The sequence below is a fragment of the Phyllostomus discolor genome, chromosome 1 (assembly GCF_004126475.2).
Source record: "Phyllostomus discolor isolate MPI-MPIP mPhyDis1 chromosome 1, mPhyDis1.pri.v3, whole genome shotgun sequence".
Lineage (NCBI taxonomy): Eukaryota > Metazoa > Chordata > Mammalia > Chiroptera > Phyllostomidae > Phyllostomus > Phyllostomus discolor.
The window spans coordinates 180,472,781-180,493,605 of NC_040903.2; the positions used below are offsets into that span (position 1 = coordinate 180,472,781).

Genomic DNA, 20,825 nt, shown 5'->3' on the forward strand with positions numbered 1-20,825 from the left:
TTAAAAATCCATTTTATCTTTTTCAACTTCAGAATTAAAACATGCTTCTATACTAGCTAGAAATGCGGCAGAGAATCTCCTAAACAATGGGGAATCAAACTGAACTGACTTCCTCCTCTTCCATCTAAGAAAGATGAATTCCTTTGCGCAATCCCTATTGTGCAAAATGATAATGTCCCAAACATTCATTTGTTCGTCTTAGAAATCTGATTCACCACAGAAAAACATTATAAACAGGTTCCAAATCAGACTATTACCTAACCCATGTACATTATTAGTAATATTAAACTACACTGATCATAAGGCTTTTTGTGCTTAATGATTCAATCTGAGATAAGAACTCTAGTGGTGGCACCTGCAGAGTATGGATGGTGGGGAGGAGGAAGAAAGGGAATGTTGCTTGTAAATTGTGAGGGACACAAGACCTCCTGCTACAGCAGGACAACTGGCTACTCCCCAGGCATCTTTCCACAAACTCGGAGGTGAACCTGCCTATTTCCTCTTTCCCAGCTACAATGTGCTGTCTTAGGCCAAGGTTTCTTTCCTTTACTAAGCTAGTGGAAACAGAAAAGTTTTATCTTCTACTTTTCAATTCCTGAAACAAACAAATCTCCTAATGTTTCTAATGAGCTATTATTGCCAGTAATGTGTAAAGAAAGAGTCTACAGGTAAAATTAATGCTTAAAAGAATTTAAAAAATTAAACTCTATGTTATCTCTAATATTTCCTGAAATATAAAGGACATTAAATAATAATTTCACTACAGAATCACAATCTTTTTTTCTTAAAAACTCCATATTCTCCAGTCTTTTGCTCTCTCTCTCTTCCCAAATTCCTTATCATTTCAGACTTGAGAAAGCTGAGGGTCCCCCTCCTTTGCTTTTAGAATGTGCCTTCTTGTTCTGCTCTCTTTATGAGGAAAAGAGGGGGCAAAACAGATGTAAGTGTGTTCTTCTGACGCACAATCAATAAATAAATTAGTAAGCACTTTCCAAGCACTTACCATATGCCAGACACGAACCTAGGTCATGGGAATATAAAACTAGTAAGAATTCCATTCTAGAGGTGTTTTTAGTCCAAGTGAAGGACACAGACAAGTAAAACGAGCTAAACAGATGAAAGAACAATATGCCACAGAAGCAACCAACTTTAAATGGAAAGATGAATTGGGCTCTGAAGAAGAGGGGGCACTACATCACAGTCTTAAGAGATGGGGGAGTTCCAACATGTGCTAAGAGTAACTATTCTATAGAAAATCCAAGCTCTCAATCAGATTGTTTTATGAAGGTAATTACAATGGGATTACAAAGAATGAATCAGAAAAAGAGTCTAGCAGCAAGAAAAGTACTGCAGCTTTTTGTGAGCTGGACCTGACCTAAGGCAGACGATGAAGAGAAGCCAAATAGGAAAGACATGTCTAAGTTAGAATCACAGTTTTATTGATATTGATTAGACATGAGAGGGCAGTTGGAAGGTAAAGAGGAAAGCAAGAAAGTTCCTAGCTTGATAATTAAAGGGATAATAACAATAGCATTAAGATTTGTTTATTAACCATTTAGTACTCACTTAACATATTCTCACAAAAATGCTAAGCAGTAAATACTATTATAATCCCGGTTTTGGAGATGAGACAACCAAAAGACAGAAGTGTATAACTTGGCCAAATGATAAAGCTAGTATATATAGAAGTTAGGATTTGAATCAGAACAGTGTGATTTCAGAAGTGGCATTCTTAAGTAACAGTCCAGTAACCAAGGTAAAATTATTCAGAAGAGAAGCAGGTTTGGATATGATGAATTTGAGGACAAAGGACTAATATTAAGATTCATTTATATTTCATAGTAAAATCTTGATGTTTATCTTGCATATTTCTTATAGAAAATAGGTATTTAGGAGTGAGAAAGAAGATAGACTGCACATCTACAGGGAGGTAAAGAGATTATTAAAAAAGTAGAAATACCAAGTCTTGTCAGGGGGACCAATGAGCAACAGAAATGAGATACGCATCACATGGGGACTGTCTTTACTTCCTTGCCTCCCTTAATTAAGCACCTTTCCTACCTCAGCGCTAAGTGACTTGCACTGGGGTAAGAGGATTCCTGGGGGGTAGATTTCAACCAATATTGAAAGCAAAGGTCTGCAGCTGAGTAAAATTCTAATGAGAGTTTCAACAAACCTTTAAGGCTTCAATGACTGACTAAAGCAGAAGGATTGACCAATTAGGCAAAAAATTTAGAAAATAAACTTCTGAGAGAAGTTGGCAAATTGATGTATCTTTGACATAACTAATTGAAAATCAAGGAATTCACTCATTGAAACAAAATCATCTCTTAAAGCTACTTACAAACCCCAAATAATAATTACTACCTACTTCAATTTAATATTTGATACTACAAAATATACTAACTCAAGTAGTTAAGAAGTGTTACCAGCTGACATAAACTATGAACACAATTACAGAATGCACACAAATTGAACGTGTGCTGATTATTCATTTCCAGAGGGTGGGTAACTTTCTATCCAATCCTGAAGGCTTAATACTTATTTGGCTCAACTTGGCTTAGCTCCTAGAAAACTGGACTCCAAGTCCACACAATGTCAACATTTGACAAATTATGAGAGTAACATCGGGGGCTAAATTCGTCCATTAATACTTGACTCATACAAGTACTAACGGGATTTGTCTTTTAAAGGTAATCAAAAGCATTTATTCAACAGTTCAAAAAAGAAGTAACTTAGTAAATACTTTATTGGCTTTGACATTTTAAATATCAAAGTACTAACAAATTCTAATACGGGACTGTATTGCAGACTACTGGAAAAAACATTTCTTGGAATCCAAGAGGCTTATTATTGCTTATCATCTTCTGTTGATTTATATGTATCTGGGGGTCTTCAAATTTGTAAAAATCTGATGTCTCTCCCTGTTTAAAATTTTTTGATGGCATCTCACAGTTCTTATTACACAATCTTTTAAACCTGGTTTACAAAGGACTCTAAATACTTGCTCATTTCTTAAGCCTGTCAAGTCACTGGTTCGCCAGGATGACTCTCCTCCACCATCAGACTTCTTTCAGTTCTTCCAATAGCTGCCCTCCCTGGCTCATCTCTCATCTGGAATTCCCATCTTCTCCCAGCCTGTTGTTTTTGCCACTCGGTATCCCCACACTTAACATCCTTTGCCACTCTTCTAATTCCTACTCCACCTTCAGCTTTCAGCTTAAAGATAACTGCCTCCAAAAGTCCTTCCCTTACACACTAGGTCAGGCTCCTGGGCACATAGTCCCACAACTGTTTCAATTTTCTTCTTTTTCCCTCTGTTTAACAAACATTTATTCCTTTAGCTGAACATCTACACACAAAATAGATGGTTTGAGATTTCTGAGTGGAAAGGAATTTAGGTTTTAAGAGGTTTTGAGTCTGCTAAATATTTTCTGGAAATCATTTAACTGAGCCTTAAAGACCCCTGATGGCTGCAGCCAGCCGGAAAGCTCAATTTTCATAACACTCATCACATTAGAGCAATGAATTATTTAAAGATTGTCTTGCCCCTAAGACTTCAAGTTGAGTGCGGCCAAGGACTCAGTTAATTTTGTCCATGTCTTATCTCTCCTATTCATAGTATGGTGTCTAACATTCAGTAGGTTCTCATTTAAAATATTAAGTGGGTCAGTGAAGGAAAGGAATATAATTTCTACACTTAACCAAATCTTTCTATAATCTTATCTTCTACTTCTCTAAGCTAGTTTCCAATACACCATAAACACTGCAAGCCTCAACCCAGAATGCCTTTCTTCCTAACTTTTCACCCAGATCCTCCTTCAAATAAAACCACTAAGCCCAATAAGATCATACTTCTAAATCTCCATAATCTTCCCGTACCACTTACTTGGCACTTCACAACCACACCATCAACTCAAAACAGTCTTCCGTCTTCATTGTGTACTAGAAAACTGCTCACATTTTGAATGAGGACTATGTCCCATTAATAATGTAATGCTTGGTACCCCCCAAGTGTTTGTTTCTGCTGCTACTGATGAGGTCAAGTTCATGTCCCCACAGAAGTCTCATGCCATATACCTCTATAACCTACCAAAAGTAGAGTGAGTGGTCCAGGCCAGTGTGTCTCACTTGGTTGGAGCATCACCCCATAAACTGAAAGATCACAGGTTCAATTCCCAGTCAGGACACAAGCCTAGGTTACAGGTTTGGTGCTCTGCCTGGGTGCATATAAGAAGTGACCAATCAGTCTTTCTCTCTCACATTGATGTTTCTCTCCTTCTCTCTCCCTTCCCCTTTCTCTAAAATCTGTAAGCATGCCCTTTGGGTGAGGATTAAAAAAAAAAAAAGAATGAACCCTGACTGGTGTGGCTCAGTGGACTGAGCATCTGACTGCGAAGCAAGAAGTCACTAGAGTTCAATTCCTGGACAGGGCACATGCCTGGGTTGCAGGCCAAGGTCCCCAATGTGTGTGTGTGTGGGGGGGGGGGGGGGGGGGGGCAGCGGGGTAGAGGCATGCACAAGAGGCAACCACAATGGATGTTTTTCTCCCTCTCTTTCTCTCTCCCTTCCCCTCTAAAAATAAATAAAATCTTTTTTTAAAGAATGTATAAAATTATCTTTATGCAGGAACATGTACACGTGAATATTCCATATCATGCTAAGGCCCTTCTTTCCTAGTCGAAGTTCTTTAAGGCATTTCTTCCCCCAAACTCATATTTAATAGTGAGATATCCCAGAGGTCCTTTAGGATCTCAATAAAACATAAGAAATTATTGTAACTAGCACTTAATATGTACCAAGTATATATATAGTCACTTAATCCTTACAACAACTCTGTGAGATAAATATATTATCATCCCCATTTTACTTATATGAAAATCCTATTTATAAGAAAAGTAAGTCACAGTAATGTTAAATAATTTGGCACAAGGTCACTACAGGTAGTGAAACCAGTATTCAAACCCAGACAGTCGGGCTTTAGCGAACATATTCTGATAGTTTGGAACAATTATACAAAATCGGCAAATCCAAGAAAATAGGAAGGGTTTTCTGGTTACATACTACATAAATACAATGAAAAGAAGTTATTTAGATAAACTATTTCAATCTACAAATAAAGTTTATTTTAGGTTTATAAAATATTTGAAGAACAACATTTTATTTTATTTCTTTTTCTTTTTTTTCTTTTTTATTTTAATCATTGTTCAAGTACAGGAAGAATAACATTTTACTGAGCTCCAACTATATTCCCTCTACTGACTGCCAGGGATTGTAATTCCTTTTAATACCATTCTTAGCTTTTACATTAACTTCAAGTAACAGATAAGTAAACTAAGGTTAAGTAAAAGGTAAAATCAAGAGAGGTTAAAATAACATGTCAAGGTCATATACAGCTATTAATTGGCCAGGCTATGTCTTAAACTAAGTTCTTAAACACTAACAAAGTTCACTTTTTAAAAATTAGAATATTACATTTATTAAACATACTCTCCATTTTAGCATAGTTAGCTATTATTTTATATATATACAGGTGCATAAAATCTTGCCCTGGTTGATATGACTCAGTGGACTGAGTGCCAGCCTGCAAACTAAAAGGTTGCTTGTTTGATCCCCAGTCAGGGCACATGGCTGGGTTGCAGGCCAGGTCCCCACCTGGGGGACGTGTGAGAGGCCACCGATCCATGTATCTCTCACACTTTGATGTCTCTCCCTCCCTTTCTCTGTCCTTTCCCCTCTAAAAGTAAAAATCTTTTTAAAAAATCTACTATTATACTGTCTTTATAATATTGATAGTGATTGCAAGGTAGTACAATGAAGGTGAGATACTTAATTCTTAATATTGTAAAGAATAACTATTTGGCATACCTTTATAATAGACACATTCCCGATTTTTATAAAATACTATTATTTCACTAGCTTATTAAAAGGGGGAAATACACATACCACTAGAATAGTCTGGAATGCAGCTGCCATCATCATCACAGATGCATTTACACAGCCACTCTAAACACTTCACTACTTACTTAGTCCTTATAATAACCCTATTATAAAGGTACAATTATTATCCCCATTTTACAGATGAGAAACCAGAAGCACAGACAGGTAGGTCATACAGCCCAAAATTGAACAGGTAGAGTAAGGTGAAGTCAGGACTATGACTCAAGTAGGCTGCCCTCTCCCCAGTCCACACTCCACACCAAGAACACTCTATCCCAGCAAAATTTCAAAATTCATCAACACCTTGCATAAAACTTTCGAAACTGATACAGGAATTCTTTGCCTTTTTTCAAGTTATTTTTAATTCCAAAGTTTATAAAATTCTTAAATCTGAATTTATGTAAGTACATTAAGGGACATTAAGCTGGAAGGCACTTATCCAATAGACATCATCTACAATCAATAATGCTGGCACTTTATTGGTGTTTTATTCATAACCCTGAGTGTTCCATTAAGGAAAAGATATCAAAAACCATCATTACACTGATGGCTTGAAATTACACTTGATCTTTAAAATACCTGATGTAATTTTTAGTTACACCATAATATAAAAATCACATAGTTAAATATATGAGAAAAGACTGAGGTTGTCAGCTCCCAACCTTGAAACCTGTGGAAGATTCTCCCCCAAGGACACACTGAGGCTGACCAGTCCTTCTACAAGTAGACAGTAAATAAGTCTGAAAACTGAATCATAAAAGGAAATCCAAATGTAAACCTCACATTTTAATCCTTTACGGGTTATTTTCTTCTCTCATACACACTAATTCAATGAGAAGTAGAATTGACATTGAGAGAAAATACCAGAAGAATAAATTTTCAAAGGATTTTACCAGTATAACATTCTCAATGAAGGAAAATAGACCAGGATTTGTGTGACCTTTTATCCACAATAGCATAGTTTTAGAATGATATTTTCTAGTTTAGAGGGTGGTTACCATACTTGAAAAAACAATTTTAAAGAACTCATATATTACAAAGTGAAGGAAACAAACTTAATTAAAGGCTTATTCTTTTATCTATACTGTACAGGGGGAAAAAAAAACCCAAAACTTAAGATTATGAATACTGAAAACCCTCACTTAAAAAATTTCACATAGCTATTAAGTGGTATGACCAGCACTGGGACTCAGACTGACTTCTTTCTGTAACATTAGTATCTGAAACTTTTCTTTGATTATTCAAAGATGCTTCACTACCAGTATATTTTTAAGACTTAAGTTCTAAATATCTAAGTTTTCTAGTAGATTGATGATAACTTTCTTAATTTTAATTGTTGTTCATGTACAGTTTTCTGTCTTTTATTCCCTCTCAGCCCACCTCCCCAGCCCTCCCCACCTCCCTCCCATTTCCACTCTCCCCTAAGTTTTTGTCCATGTGTCTTTTATACTTGTTCCTGTAACCCCTTCCCCTTTTCCCCTGAAATTCCCTCCCCTCTGGTCACTGTCAGCCTGTTCTCTATTTGAGTGTCTTTGGTTATATTTTTCTGGTTTCTTAGTGTTGTTGTTTAGGTCCCTGTTAAAGGTGAGATCATATGGTATTTGTCTTTCACCACCTGGCTTACTTTTTGCTTAATTCTTTCCAGACCCATCCATACTGTTGCAAAGGGTAGGAGCTCCTTCTTTCTTTCTGCTGCATAGAATTTCATCGTGTAAATGTACCATAGTTTTTTGATCCATTCATTTACTGATGGGCACCTAGGTTGCTTCCAGCACCTGGCTATTGTAAATTGTACTGCTATGAACACTGGGGTGCATAGGTTCTTTTGGATTGGGGTTTCAGGGTTCTTAGGATATAATCCTAGCAGTGGAATTGCTGCATATAAATAAGTTTTCACTAGACTATTATTTTATACCACAAATTCTACCAAATTAAAGTAGTAAATTACGTTATTTCCTCTCGGATACATAATTACTACTATACTTCATATATTCCTTTAAAAAAAAAGATTTTATTTATTCATTTTCAGAGAGGGAGAGACAGAGAGAGGGAGAGAAACATCAATGTGTGGTCGTCTCTTTTCCGCCCCCTACTGGGGACCTGGCCTGCAACCCAGGCATGTGCCCTGACTGGGAAAAGAACCTGCAACCCTTTGGTTCGCAGTATGCATTCCATCCACTGAGCTACACCAGCCAGAGCTATTCCTCCTTTTAACATATACAAGTAAACAGAAGCTATATATAAGTTACAGAACAAAATCTTTGTGGTCTTAATTAGACAGATTTCTAATATACGGCAATTTTTTAAAAAAACCTCAATCCAGAAGAGAAAAAAGTTAATAAAATGGACTCATGGAAATTAAAAACTCTATTCTTTGAAAGATACTGTGTTATCCCTGGCTGGTATGGCTTAGTTGCCTGGGCATTGTCCTGCAAACTAAAAGGTTGTTAGTTCAATTCCTGGTCAGGGCATGTGCCTGGATTGCAGGTTCAGTCCCCAGTCGGAGCATATGCAAGAGGCAACCGATTGACATTTGTCTCTCACATCAATGTTTTTCTTTTTCTCCCTCTCGTTCTCCCTTCCCCTTGCTCTAGAATCAGTAAAAGAAAGAAAAACAAGTAAACAAATAATGATACTGTGTTAAAAATGAAAAGACAAGCCATTGACTAAGAGAAAATATTGCAAAACACATTATCTGATAATCTGTATCTATACTGCATAAAGAACTCTTAATAGTCAGTAAGAAAAACACAATTTTTTAGAAGATTTTATTTATTTTTAGAGGGAAAGAGAGGGAGTGTAGTAGACTGTTCTGTGTGGCATGGGCCCAGCTCCCACTCAGAGATGCACAGAACCCATGCCCACGGATAGGTTCTCCCGTGGGGAATCAGGCCTGCAGTGTACCTAGGCCACTATGAGTCTTGCTTTTTGCTAAAACTCCCTCACCCTGAATTGAGGACATTTACTGCAAAGCAACTTCCTAAAAACTATGCTAAACCTTCCAGGATGAGTGTAAGGGGTCCAACTACTTTTGTCTTTTCATTTGCAAATATCCCTCTTCTGTGATGTGATTAGTAGCATTGGCTCCTTTGTTCTCTGTAAAAGATAACCACCTAAAGCGAGTCTGTGCATAGTTAATGAGGACCTTCTTGTAATGTGCCAGTAAGACAATAAAATCTCATTGGAGCAAGGGCGGAGGTATTTTGCTCCCCTTGAGAGAAAAGCCATGCAGTCCCTTTTCCTCCACCGGATTACTCCGTGTGAATGTCTCATTTCATCCATAATGATACGGACCCCACAAGCTAGGGTCCACATCAAGGGAAAGAAACATTAATATGGGGAAACATTGCTAAGTTGCCTCTTGCACACACCTTAACCATGGACCAAACCACAATCCAGGCAAGTGACCTGACGGGGAATTGAACCCAGCAAACTTTCACTCTGCAGGACCATGCCAAACCAATTGCCCACACCACTAGAGCAAGAAAAACACAATTTTTTAAAAAAGGCAAAAGATAATGAAGACACTTCACTAAGAAGATACACAAATGGCATATAAGCATGTAAAAAGCTCTCCAACATGTTAGTCATTAGGGAAATGTGATTTAAAAGCATAATAAGAACCACTACATAATTATTAGACTGGCTAAAATTAAACAAAAATATAAGCAAAACACCTGACAATACCAAATACTGGGAAAGGACTCAGAGCCACTGGAATTCTCAATTATTTTTTAGTTCTCACACCATTCTGATACGCATACAAAATGATGTGGCTGCTTTGAAAAAGTCTGGCAGTTTCTTACAAATTTGAGCATATACTTAAGACACTACCCAGCAATCCCACTCCTAGGTAGGTATCCCCTAGAAATGAAAGTATATATTCTTGCAAATGTTTACAGCAGCCCTGTTCATAATCTCCAAAAAATGGAAACAACACAAATGCCCTTCAACTGGTGAATAAACTATAATACACATCTGTAAATGGATTATTACTCAGCAATTAAAAAAAACTGATACACATACAAATAGATCTAAAATTATGCTGCCCTAGCCAGGTGGCTCAGCTGATTGGAGCATCATCATCCTGTACACCAAAAAGGTTATGGGTTTGATACCCCGTGGGGGCACATATGGGAAGCAACCAATCAGTATTTCTCTCTCATATTGATGTTTGTGTGTGTCTCTCTCTTCCCCCCTTCCTCTCTCTCTAAAATCAATAATCATATCCTTGAGTGAGAATTAAAAAGTAAATACATAAATATAAATAAAAATAATTATGCTAAATTTTTAAAAGTAAAATAAAATATATTATGCTAAGTGAAAGAAACCAGACTGAAGGCTACATATTGTATGGTTCCATTTATACAACATTCTAGAAAAGGCGAACTACCAGTGGTTTTCAGGAGCAGGGGGTGGAGGGGATGGGCTGATTATAAAGTAACAAGGAAACTTTTTGGAGTGTTGGAAAAGCTCTTTATCTTGATCATGGTAGTTAATATGACTATGCACTGGTCGAAACTCAACACATTATACTAAAGAGAATGAATTCTGCTGTTTGTAAATCATGCCTCAGTAAGCCTGACCTTGTGAGAAAACTAACAAGACAAAAATGCAATAATTACACAAATAATTTGTTAGGAATGGATTATAGTGGCTATAAATTTGAAACCACAAATCCAAGTGTAAAAGGCCATATCTCAATTTTTAAAATATTAATTTAAAATATTATTTTGGAATATGTTTATCTCACACTGGGTGTATAATATGCCATTTTGTAAAATACCATAGCATGACATTACAATTTTTATTTTAATAAAATTATTGAAATAAAAAATTTCACTAATTTCTAAATGCACTCAATGTTTTCATGTGCCAAGAAACAATTTTATATCATATCTTTGTTATAACTGTATACAAAATATTTTCTTGTAAAATATATTAAGTACACAATTAATTTACTACTGAAGCATTCGTGGTTATACATTTTTCAAATCTCTAAGATACCACCATCCACTTACTGCTCCATTCCATTTCAGAAATCTCATGAAAATAGTAAATAGCTCTTGGCTACATTACAAAGGCAGGTGTGTGTTTGAAAATGAGAGGAAGGATGGAATGATAACTATTTTTCTTGTTATTTAGGGGGTGAGAACACAATGTAGTACCAAAGCAAGCTCCTGAGGAATACTGTTTCTCACCATTAAAGCTGAAACCTATTAACATTAAATAGTCTAGATTACATTTTAACTCCCTTTTCCTTTTTTTCCAGTTCAGTATACTCAGAGACTTTTAATGTTACTTAGAAAATAGCTGCTATCATTTTTATAGCACTAATAGTTTATATAATACATTTCTCCACACATATTATCTCTCTTAATTCTCTCTAAAACCTATGAGAAAGTTTGTTTTTCTTTAATTTGCATTGTAGAGATGCCAAAACCCACTCAGGTGCTTGCTTCAGCAGCACAGACACTAAAACTGCAATGATATTAGCATGGCCCCTGAGCAAGGATGACATGCAAATTAGTGATGTGTTCTACGTATTTTTTAAAAGATTTTATTTATTTATTTTTAGAGAGGGAAGGGAGGGAGGGAGGAAGGGAGAAAGAGAGAGGGACATCAATGTGCGGTTGCTGGGGGCTGTGGCCTGCAACCCAGGCATGTGCCCTGACTGGGAATCGAACCTGCGATGCTTTGGTTCTCAGCCCGCGCTCAATCCACTGAGCTACGCCAGCCAAGGCTGTTCTATATTTTTAACACAATATACAGATGTATTATAAAACTGTACATCTGAAATCTATGTAATTTTATTAACCAATGTTACCCCAATAAATTCAATGAAAACATAAATAAAATAAAACAACCCACCCAGAAAGTTGAATTAGTTGTCCCTAGATCATACCATTAAGTGGTAGGGCCTGAATGTTGTTTCTTACTATTCTGTTTAATTTATTACCATCTACTGCAGCCTGAAGACAGACAATACGGGAAATCTATACCAAATGATGACTAAAAATATTGTCAATAACTTAACAGTAAACTAAGAAAATAACTGAATTTTAAATACAAAGTATCTGAAATGAACCTATAAAAATATCATTTTGAAGTGAAATTTGCACTGATAAAAAGTCTTATTTAGCCCTGACTGGTGTGGCTCAGTGGGTTGGCCACCTTCCCACAAAGCAAAAGGTCACCAGTTCAATTCCCAATCAGGGCACATGGCTGGGTTGCAGGCCATGTCCCCAAGCTGGGGGGATGGGAGGGGCAACCAATCAACATTTCTCTCACACATGGATGTTTCCTTCTTTTTCTCCCTACCTTCTCTCTCTAAAAATAAACAACATCTCTTAAAAAAAAACAGCAACAAATAACATCTCTAAAAAAAAAAAAAAAAAAAAAAAAAAAAACAACTCCAGAATCTTATTTAAAAGTTAACAGTGTCTTGAAAGACAAAGGTTAAGAATCTGTTCTATAGGGTGATTATAAAGTCTGGAAACAGGTACTATTTATTACTTTACATGTATCTTAATGTAATTTTAATCAAACCATTTATTATATATTCTCCTGTGGTTCCAAACTTAGTAGCCATTCTCTATATTAAAGGACCCTGCCCTGGCTGGTATGGCTCAGCATGAGTGCTGGCCTGTGAACTGGAAGGTCCCAGGTTCAATTCCCAGTCAGGGCCTAGATTGTGCACCAGGCAGCTAACCAATGTTTCTCACACACGGATGTTTTTCTGTCCTTCTCCTTCTCCTTCCCCTCTCACTAAAAATAAATAAAATAAAATTAAGGACCCTAAGAAGTCAATTTAGTTAAAACTCAATGTGGAATGAGATCCGGAATGGAAAAAACAGACTATTACTAGAACTATTTGCAAATTTGAATACAGATACATAGTAGACGATAGTATCAATTCAATGTTAAATTTCCTGGATTTGATAATTGCACTGTAACGTTTAAGCGAAAGTCCTTGTTCCTAGGTGATACATTTTTTAAATATCTAAGTATGAAGGATTATGATGTCTGCAACTTAAATGGTTCAAAAGTGAGTGTGTGTATGTGTGTGTAGAGAAATCAAATGGCAAAATGCTAACTGGTGATTCACATGAAGATTATACTGTTTACTGTATACTATACTTGAACTTAGAAGTTTGAAATTAGAAAAAATAGCCAGATAAAAGGTAAAACTTTAAATTCTCTTTCAGTTTCCTTCAATAGGTACTGGATATTTCCAACAAGATCTTTTGTAAGAAACTGCATAAACAAACATATATTCTTTTTAGTGCCTCTATAAATATAAGTTAACTCTAGCTGGAATCAAACAGTATTTGCTGATTTGAAAAAAAAAATTAAGTGTCAAACACAGCAGCAAACAACACAAAATGTATGCAAGGAATAGCACACACTTTATTAGGTGATATAATTTTAATAAAATTTACATTACTATCCTCTATTTTTAAGGAGCTTAAAATTTGCTAAGAACCATAAAATTACAATGTCCAGTTCCTATGGATCATTGACAGTATTCTCAACACTGAGTAAACTTACTATCAAACAGTACATATATAACTAAAACTCAGCTCACTTTAATAGATATAATTTCACCATTATATGTTTCTCTCCTCCTATTCCAAGATTAAAAAAAAATGTTTAAGTTCATAGTGAAATCTTCATATATTTCACTGTGAATGCAGTGAGATTGCATCATGTAGACATTTTATTTCCATGAATTCAACCATAAGCCCTCAGGGGAAAAAACAGGATTTCAACGTCATAGACACCATTCCAACTACATAATCATGCCTTCCCCAAGGAGCAGCACTAAGCAAAAGCATGAGAAGGGAGCTGTCCAGTTACCTATGCCTCTCTCCCTGTATGCATCTTGCCAAACTCTAATCCTAGTGTTTAAAGTATTTCTGTGAAACAAAGCCCCTAATGTAAGCCAACTTCATCTAGTGCTCAACTAACAAAATTTTTGCAGCTTCTAAAGGAAAAACTAGCTATTGTGCCCTTCTGTGAGAGACAGAAGACATACAATACTTCAAGATCACTTTAAGAGATTTCTAAGGATAATTTTAATTAAAATTTCTTTTTTTGATCATGTGTGATAACTTTACAACCTAACTATTGTAACATACAACTCCAACCTTATTTTGGCAAGAACATAACAGACTTTAAAGCAAGTACAAACTTCTTTCTAAAGTCTACATTCAGAAACATATTCCTCAAACTTGTGTAAGTCAACTCCATATATCTCTTTATAGTTATGCTTGAGTCACCCAACTTACGTTTTCCCCTCTGAATTATTTAACCTGATCTAAGTCAATTTCTACATTCTTCCTACTCATAATCAGAGCTAAAAGGTACTTACAAATCACATAGTCTATTCTTCCTTTCAAGCTTGTAGAGTTGGCTGGAGATTTCCATTCAGTGAGTTTCAAGTTACAAAGAAATTCTTTATTCCTTAACCAAAATGAATTTTTATATAAAGGTAAAAATTTAATTGTACACATAAGTTTTTAAAAAACAATTTTTATAAAGTGATTATTAAAATGCACTAAAACAAAGTATCTCTCTGGAATTTAGAATCCTCAAATCCTGACTAAAGTTTAAATCCTATGGAGAACAGTTTTAGTATTTCTCAATGATCTCCAGAGAAACATCAGGAAAGTCCATAAAATTCAGCCTCTTTACAAAATTTATTTTTAATACAACTGCTTTATAATTCTATTCTCTGATATATTTATAATCCTTATCCCTATGTTTTATATTTTAATCCTTTTCTTTAAAGTAAAAAACACCATACAGGCTTGAAAATTGTTTTTAACAAAACGTGCAATATATTTTAAAAATTGTATTTAAGGGTTTCAATCTGTATATTAAAAAAAGGTGGAAACAATTTTTCATTTTTGGAATGAGGTATAAACATTAAAAGGATCCATGTTAAAGATCATTTGTCCAGTATCAGCCTAGACCAAGTCACAGATACAACCACTTGTCACATCACGATATAATTCCCTAAAACCCACTTCTTGATGTACATCTTTGCTTTCTTTTAAAAGATTAGTGCAGAATGACAAATGTGTTTTATACTGTTTTATTTGTTAAAGATTTTATTTAGCCCTGGCTGGCATAGCTCAGTGGATTGAGTGCAGCCCTGCAAACCAAAGGGTCACAGGTTTGATTCCCAGTCAGGGGCATACACCTGGGTTGCAGGACAGGTTCCTACACGTGAGAGGCAACCACACACTGATGTTTCTCTCCCTCTCTTTTTCCTTCTCTTCCCCTCTCTAAAAATAAATAAATAAATAAATCTTTTTTAAAAATTAAAAATAAAAGATTTTATTTATTCATCTTTTAGAGAGAAGGGAGAGAGGGAATCATCAATGCGTGAGAGAAACACTGATCTGCTGCCTCTCCCACACACCCCTACCTCACCCCAACTAGGGACCACCTGCACACCAGACATGTGACCAGACCAGAATTGAATCAGAGAGCTTGCGCTCTGCAGGACACCAGTCAATGCTTACACTGAAATTTAAAAGGGACCTTTCAGATCTTTGAAACAAAGTCATAAATGTAAAAATCATGGCTTAAAGTTCTTTGTAAAATTCTAGCTACAAAAATGACACCCACTTAGGAAGCATTATCTACTTTTTTAGCTTAACTGCTTAAGTCTGGGATGAACACTGTACCTTCGCAGTAAGGGTGACCCTGAAAGGCCAATCTGCACAGTTGTGCCGTAACCTTTTTTGATCATAGGCCTCTTTGAGAATCTAATAAAAGCTAAAAAGCCTCTTTTCAAGAAATTCCACAATGTGCACATACAAAATTTTACTACAGTGTTAAGGGGAGGAGTCACTGTAAAATTGATTAGACAAGACAGTCTTAAAACATAATACTTAGGTATTTATACACACTCTAATGAGACTAAGAGTATATCATATAAGCATTTGGAGTTAAGGTTGTAGGTAAATGGTGTAGTAGCTTCTGATTCAAGGTACGTAACTGTCCCAAGGCCACAGTAGCTAACTGGTTCTGCTAATTGTCCATCCTTGCTCTGCAATCCAGAGACATAAGACCCTGTGCTATCCCCATCCCTACCTTGACCTCCACCTCTTATCATCTAGACTCCACCAAGCTGCTCTGATCAACTATAGCTACTGTTAACAAGTAGCCATTCAGTCTGCCCTTTAACACCTTCAATGACACAACTTAAGGCTTCAGAAGGCAGGTCATTCCAGTTTTAGGCAACTCTAAAGAGTTATAAAGTTCTTTTCTAATTTTACTAGATTAATTTGTAAATTTTAAATGCTGCTCTACTGAATTTCTCTATTTACTAGCCAACAGGTAACAAAACTGTTTACCATTCGCTAATCCTAAAGCAAGGAGCAAAACATCTTTTAGCTTCACTTGTACTAAACAGGAACATCAGAATTATGTTAATAAGTGCTTTATATTTGGAAATCAAAATATTAAGAAGACTGGTACTGGTTCAGTTCAAGAAAGATGCAAGGTTTCCATGTGCACAACATTTCCTACAATGTTGAGCTCCTTTTCACGATATAAAACATTTTAAATGCATGAACATTAAAAGATTAAGATTACAGTCACTTAAAATTAACATCAGTTCTCCCTGTAAATAGTTTATTCTCTATATTTCTATGTATGTCTGGGATTCTGTAATACACAATTTTAATCAATGTAATATAAATATAGAATTCATTATTTATTCATTAAAGGCTGGCTTTCAAGAACTACAAGTTGTCTCTGTCACCTTCAACAGCTCCTTTTTCATAATAAGCAATCTCTCTTGTTGAAACCAGTATTATTAATAAGATCCTAAAGCAATTTCTGATGTAAATGCTTGTTTCCTTTGAAAACAAAAGGAGATATGAACAATTATATTTGATATTTTCTTCCTTAAATAATCCCCACACTAGTGCTGGACAAAAGAGTTACAAATATTTTGCAAACAGTAATTGATTTATCCAAACCAGATCAGAAAAAATGTTAACCACTAGTTAACTGGATAAACAATACAGAAAAGTCTCATTTTCAAAGAACTACCCCAGGGGAATCTCTTTCGTGGGCTGTCTCAGGGAGCCAAAGAATGCAGTCCTGAGGAGGCAACTACCTTGCATGGGGCTTCTTTTTGGCCCTTCAATAATTAAATTTCCTGAAGGAATACAAAGACAGTCCACCTAAATGAACTCTGTCTTATTTTGCATATTGCATTGGGGCACTAGTCAAGTCAGTTTATATGGAAGGTTATACAATAATCCCTTGGTAAGAAATAAATTTCCTGATAAATACCACTTTTCTACTTTCCCAGAGTGGCTTGAAGAAGGAATGCTTTTCTAAAAACACAAAAAACCCAAAAGCCTAAAAAGACTATGCCACACATACCATCACCACCTTATCAGAACTGTATTACATATAAAAGGCACTTTGAAGCTCAGGAAGACAGTACGCCCAGCATTTCTCTTGTGACAACATTATGTACTGAATGATTTCAGTAGATTCTTCCAGCTGAAAGTGGTTTCATCCATCACAAAAAATGTGTGTTGTAAAATTTCCTTACACTTCAGATTGTTGTATATCCTACTATTTAAAATTGAGTCAGTTTTAAATCAACTCAATATATAGTTGTACCCAAGCAAATACTATCCATCTCTAAGTAGCTTAACGTCCGTTTTTAACACAAAATTCTTTCACCAGCTTGTTATTAATATAAAATTGAACACTCGAAATAGCTTACTTAAAGCATGGACTATAGATAGTCAAACCCTGCCCCGCCCCTTGCAAGAGTGGATGACTGGAAATTTATTTTAATACACTCCACGCAGGAGTACAGCTATACAGAACCTTGATATTGGCGACAGGAGTTGCACATTTTCCTGTACAGTTTATTCTTAAATAGATTTTGCATCATCCAAGTGGATTTTCCTCAAATTCAAACGTCACCAACATTCGGGTAAACTGAAGATAAGTAATTGATAACCACAAACCCTGTAACATCCCCCTCCCAGAATCCACTTGTGCATGTTTCTCATTTCTTTTAATGTGAACTCACTAAATTTAAAGAAGAATTAAGGCGTTATCCCGGGTAACTGTGCAATTAAATGTATTAATCGGAAAGTTGGAACCACATTATGAAAACTTGAAAGAGTAACGATAAAAAACACGTTGCGAAGAAGAAAATATCTATAGCTTAAACACTGAAAAATCTTACATTTTTAAAAACGTATTTGTGGGACGCCAACCAAGATTTCTAAAATCCACCCCTCCCCCTCGCCTAAAGTTCTCCCCTCCTCGCAGTCTGGGATGCTACTCACCGAGTTTTTCCACCAATTTGAGCATCACTCCTCCAATGTGCACCTCTCCAGTCACTCTTAGGGTGACATCGCGGCTCAGGTCCGTCACATGAACACTCAGTTCCCACGTCCCATCCGCATAGCAGCCATCTGGCATCCTTATCCCGTCCAGAGCCATGGCTCCTTCCTGCGAGCACGGAGGAAATGGCTCTCGTAAGCGTCACTCCTCCCAAGAAGGCAAATCCCACCGAAAGCACCGAGTCGGCAACGGGGTGGGACGTGAAGGACGCGAGCGTTTCCACACGAACTCGGGAGAGCGGCGGCGGGGGCCGGGCTGCGGGCAGCAGTCTGCGCCCCCGCGCCCGTTCCCGTCGGCCGCCCCGGCTCCCGCCCCGCGGCGGCCCTCGGCGGCCACGACGTCACCCGCCCGCACGGCCCCAGTCTAGCGGACCGCAGTGGGCTTCACCTGCCCGGCCGCACCCCGGCCGACGAGACGCCGCCCGCGGGCTCCACATTCCTCCTTCTCCTGCCCACCCCTGCTCCCCACCGAGGTATCAGCCGAGGTCCCTGCCCCTCACTGCGCGCCCCTCGCGCTCCCAACCTGCGGCTCGCGCGGCAACAGCGCGGAGGCGGTGGCTCGCGGGGCAGCAGCGTCCGGGTCGCCCACCTTAACCGGCAAAGCGCAGCGTCCCGGCTGGAGCTACTAATGGAGTCCCGTCGTCGCGGCCCCTCGCTTCTCAACCGGGGCTCCACCCCTCTCTCCCCGCCCCCTCAGTTGGAGTCCAGCAGCGGCTGGGCGCGCCCGCTCCCTCCTTCCTCCGCCCGGCCGAGCCGCCCGGAGCGGGCCGGGCTGCCGCGCCCCCTCCCCCACCGTCCCCAGCGACCGCACTCGGGGCAGGGGGCCGCGCGGACTCGGGCTGGGGGCGGGGCGGTGCGCGGGGGCGGGAGCTGAGCGAAGGGGGCGGGGGGCGCCCGCGGCGGCAGCAATCTCAGCCCCGCGGAGCCGCTGCCCTTTTATGGAAATGAAGGACCCGGCGTAGGGATAGAATCCAACATCCGGGCTCTCGCAGGGACCTGAGGAGGGGGAGCGAGGGGGAGCGAGGGGGAGCGAGGGGAACGCGGGTGGGCAGCGGGGCGCTCCCTCCCTGCTCGCGTCCCTGGCTGTGCGGGACCCGTGGCAGAGAGTGGTTGCGCTTCCAGCCGGTGGAGGGGGCTTGTCCGTGAGAAACGGCCACAGGAAATTCCCAGGACAGGGTAGTTTTCAGGGAACAAAGTACCTCCCGCCCCCTCCCCACGCTTGGAGCGGGACCAGAAGTCTCGGGGCGCTGAGACGTGCCGCACTCCAAGAGCTGGAGATGAGGTTTGGGACGTGAAAACTTTAAAAAGTAGTTGCTCAAGCCAGCTCCATGAACATCCCACAAAAGAATGACAAAACCCAGAGGGAGGTGAACCACAAAAATTGCTTTGCAAGTAATGTCCGGCACAACCAGCAACTCCTACTGGACTCCCAAGACTTTGCACGCGCTCTTAACCCATTCGGAAGCTCCAGCCAGAAGTGAGCCAAATACGTCCTACAATGCTCTTGTTTAACGGGAAAAAAAGAAAAAAATAATAAGTACAGTGGTTTTACTCTGAAACTTTCTCCAGCTCTTTTAATGTCTCTATGGGCAACTGAAATCTAACAGTCCACGAAGGCTTTTAGTGAACATACCTCCTCTACCCCACCCTCAGCCACACCTTGAAGGAATTTCAATAGCTCTGGACTGGTGCCAGCAAGTATAGGGAGGAACTAAGAACCTTACCTGTTGAGACCGTCTAGCGATGGAGAACGGTCCTCCAGCTTCCCATTTTACTTTTCACTTCCCCATTTACTGGAGTGCTCTGGCGAGTGGGCTCTCTTCAGAAACAGCTAATCAGGGGAACTGCCTCGCTGGCAAATGCATGGCTCAAAAAATGTAGGTCTAGAAGACGCGAATGAGATACCGCAGATCCCATAAAAGACCCCAGGTTTAAAAGTCTCAAAATCGTCTTGAGCTTTGTAAAACTCTTCGAAGAGGAACCCACCAGGTAAATAAGCCTTGGCTCATCAACACAATTGGGAAACCAGATTAGAGGCCTCAAGAAAAGGGTGGGACCCACAAAGGAAAGCAGCGAAATTGAGTCAGATGCCAGAGGTTTGGCGCTCACACACACACGCACACACACAAATAGGGAAAACCATTACAGTATTTTCAGCTAGTAGTCATGGAGAAATTGATGCCTCAAGTCTGTAGTCTCTCCACTCTCCAATTATTTCTACGAGTGGAGATTTCAAGTAGCTGGCTTGGAACCAGAGAGGAGAGAAGATTTATGTAAATTACGGTGTTGAAAATATATGGGGAAATGTTTTTTAATAAACGAAAATTGTTAGGGTACAACTGTACATGCAGCTGTAAAATCACAAGCTTATCTATTCTTAAATATGCAGAGAAAAAATCTGGAAGGAAACACACCACAAAATTAGGAAGCTCTCTGGATGTTGAGATCATAGGAGATCTTTTTTCTTTTTCTTCTTTTTTATTGTCT

General features: G+C 38.5%; 1 protein-coding gene and 1 pseudogene across 9 annotated transcripts in view; one reads left to right on the forward strand and one right to left on the reverse strand.

Moving 5' to 3' along the window:
• FERMT2 (fermitin family member 2) overlaps positions 1-20,341 on the reverse strand; it is a 77,292-nt gene extending 56,951 nt beyond the window's left edge. For 2 of the 9 annotated variants that reach the window (XM_028505678.2, XM_036010122.1), the window contains exons 1-2: positions 18,862-19,088; positions 18,282-18,447 (exon numbers count right to left, since the gene is read on the reverse strand). In XM_028505678.2, coding sequence (XP_028361479.1) covers positions 18,282-18,438 — 157 coding nt within the window. In that variant the 5' untranslated portion in view covers positions 18,439-18,447; positions 18,862-19,088. Of the gene's footprint in view, positions 1-18,281; positions 18,448-18,838; positions 19,095-20,062 lie in introns of those variants that run through there. The other 7 variants (XM_036010117.1, XM_036010115.1, XM_036010114.1 and 4 more) reach the window with 7 other exon arrangements.
• LOC114493612 lies at positions 11,392-11,489 on the forward strand (annotated as a pseudogene).
• Positions 20,342-20,825: the final 484 nt, after the last annotated feature.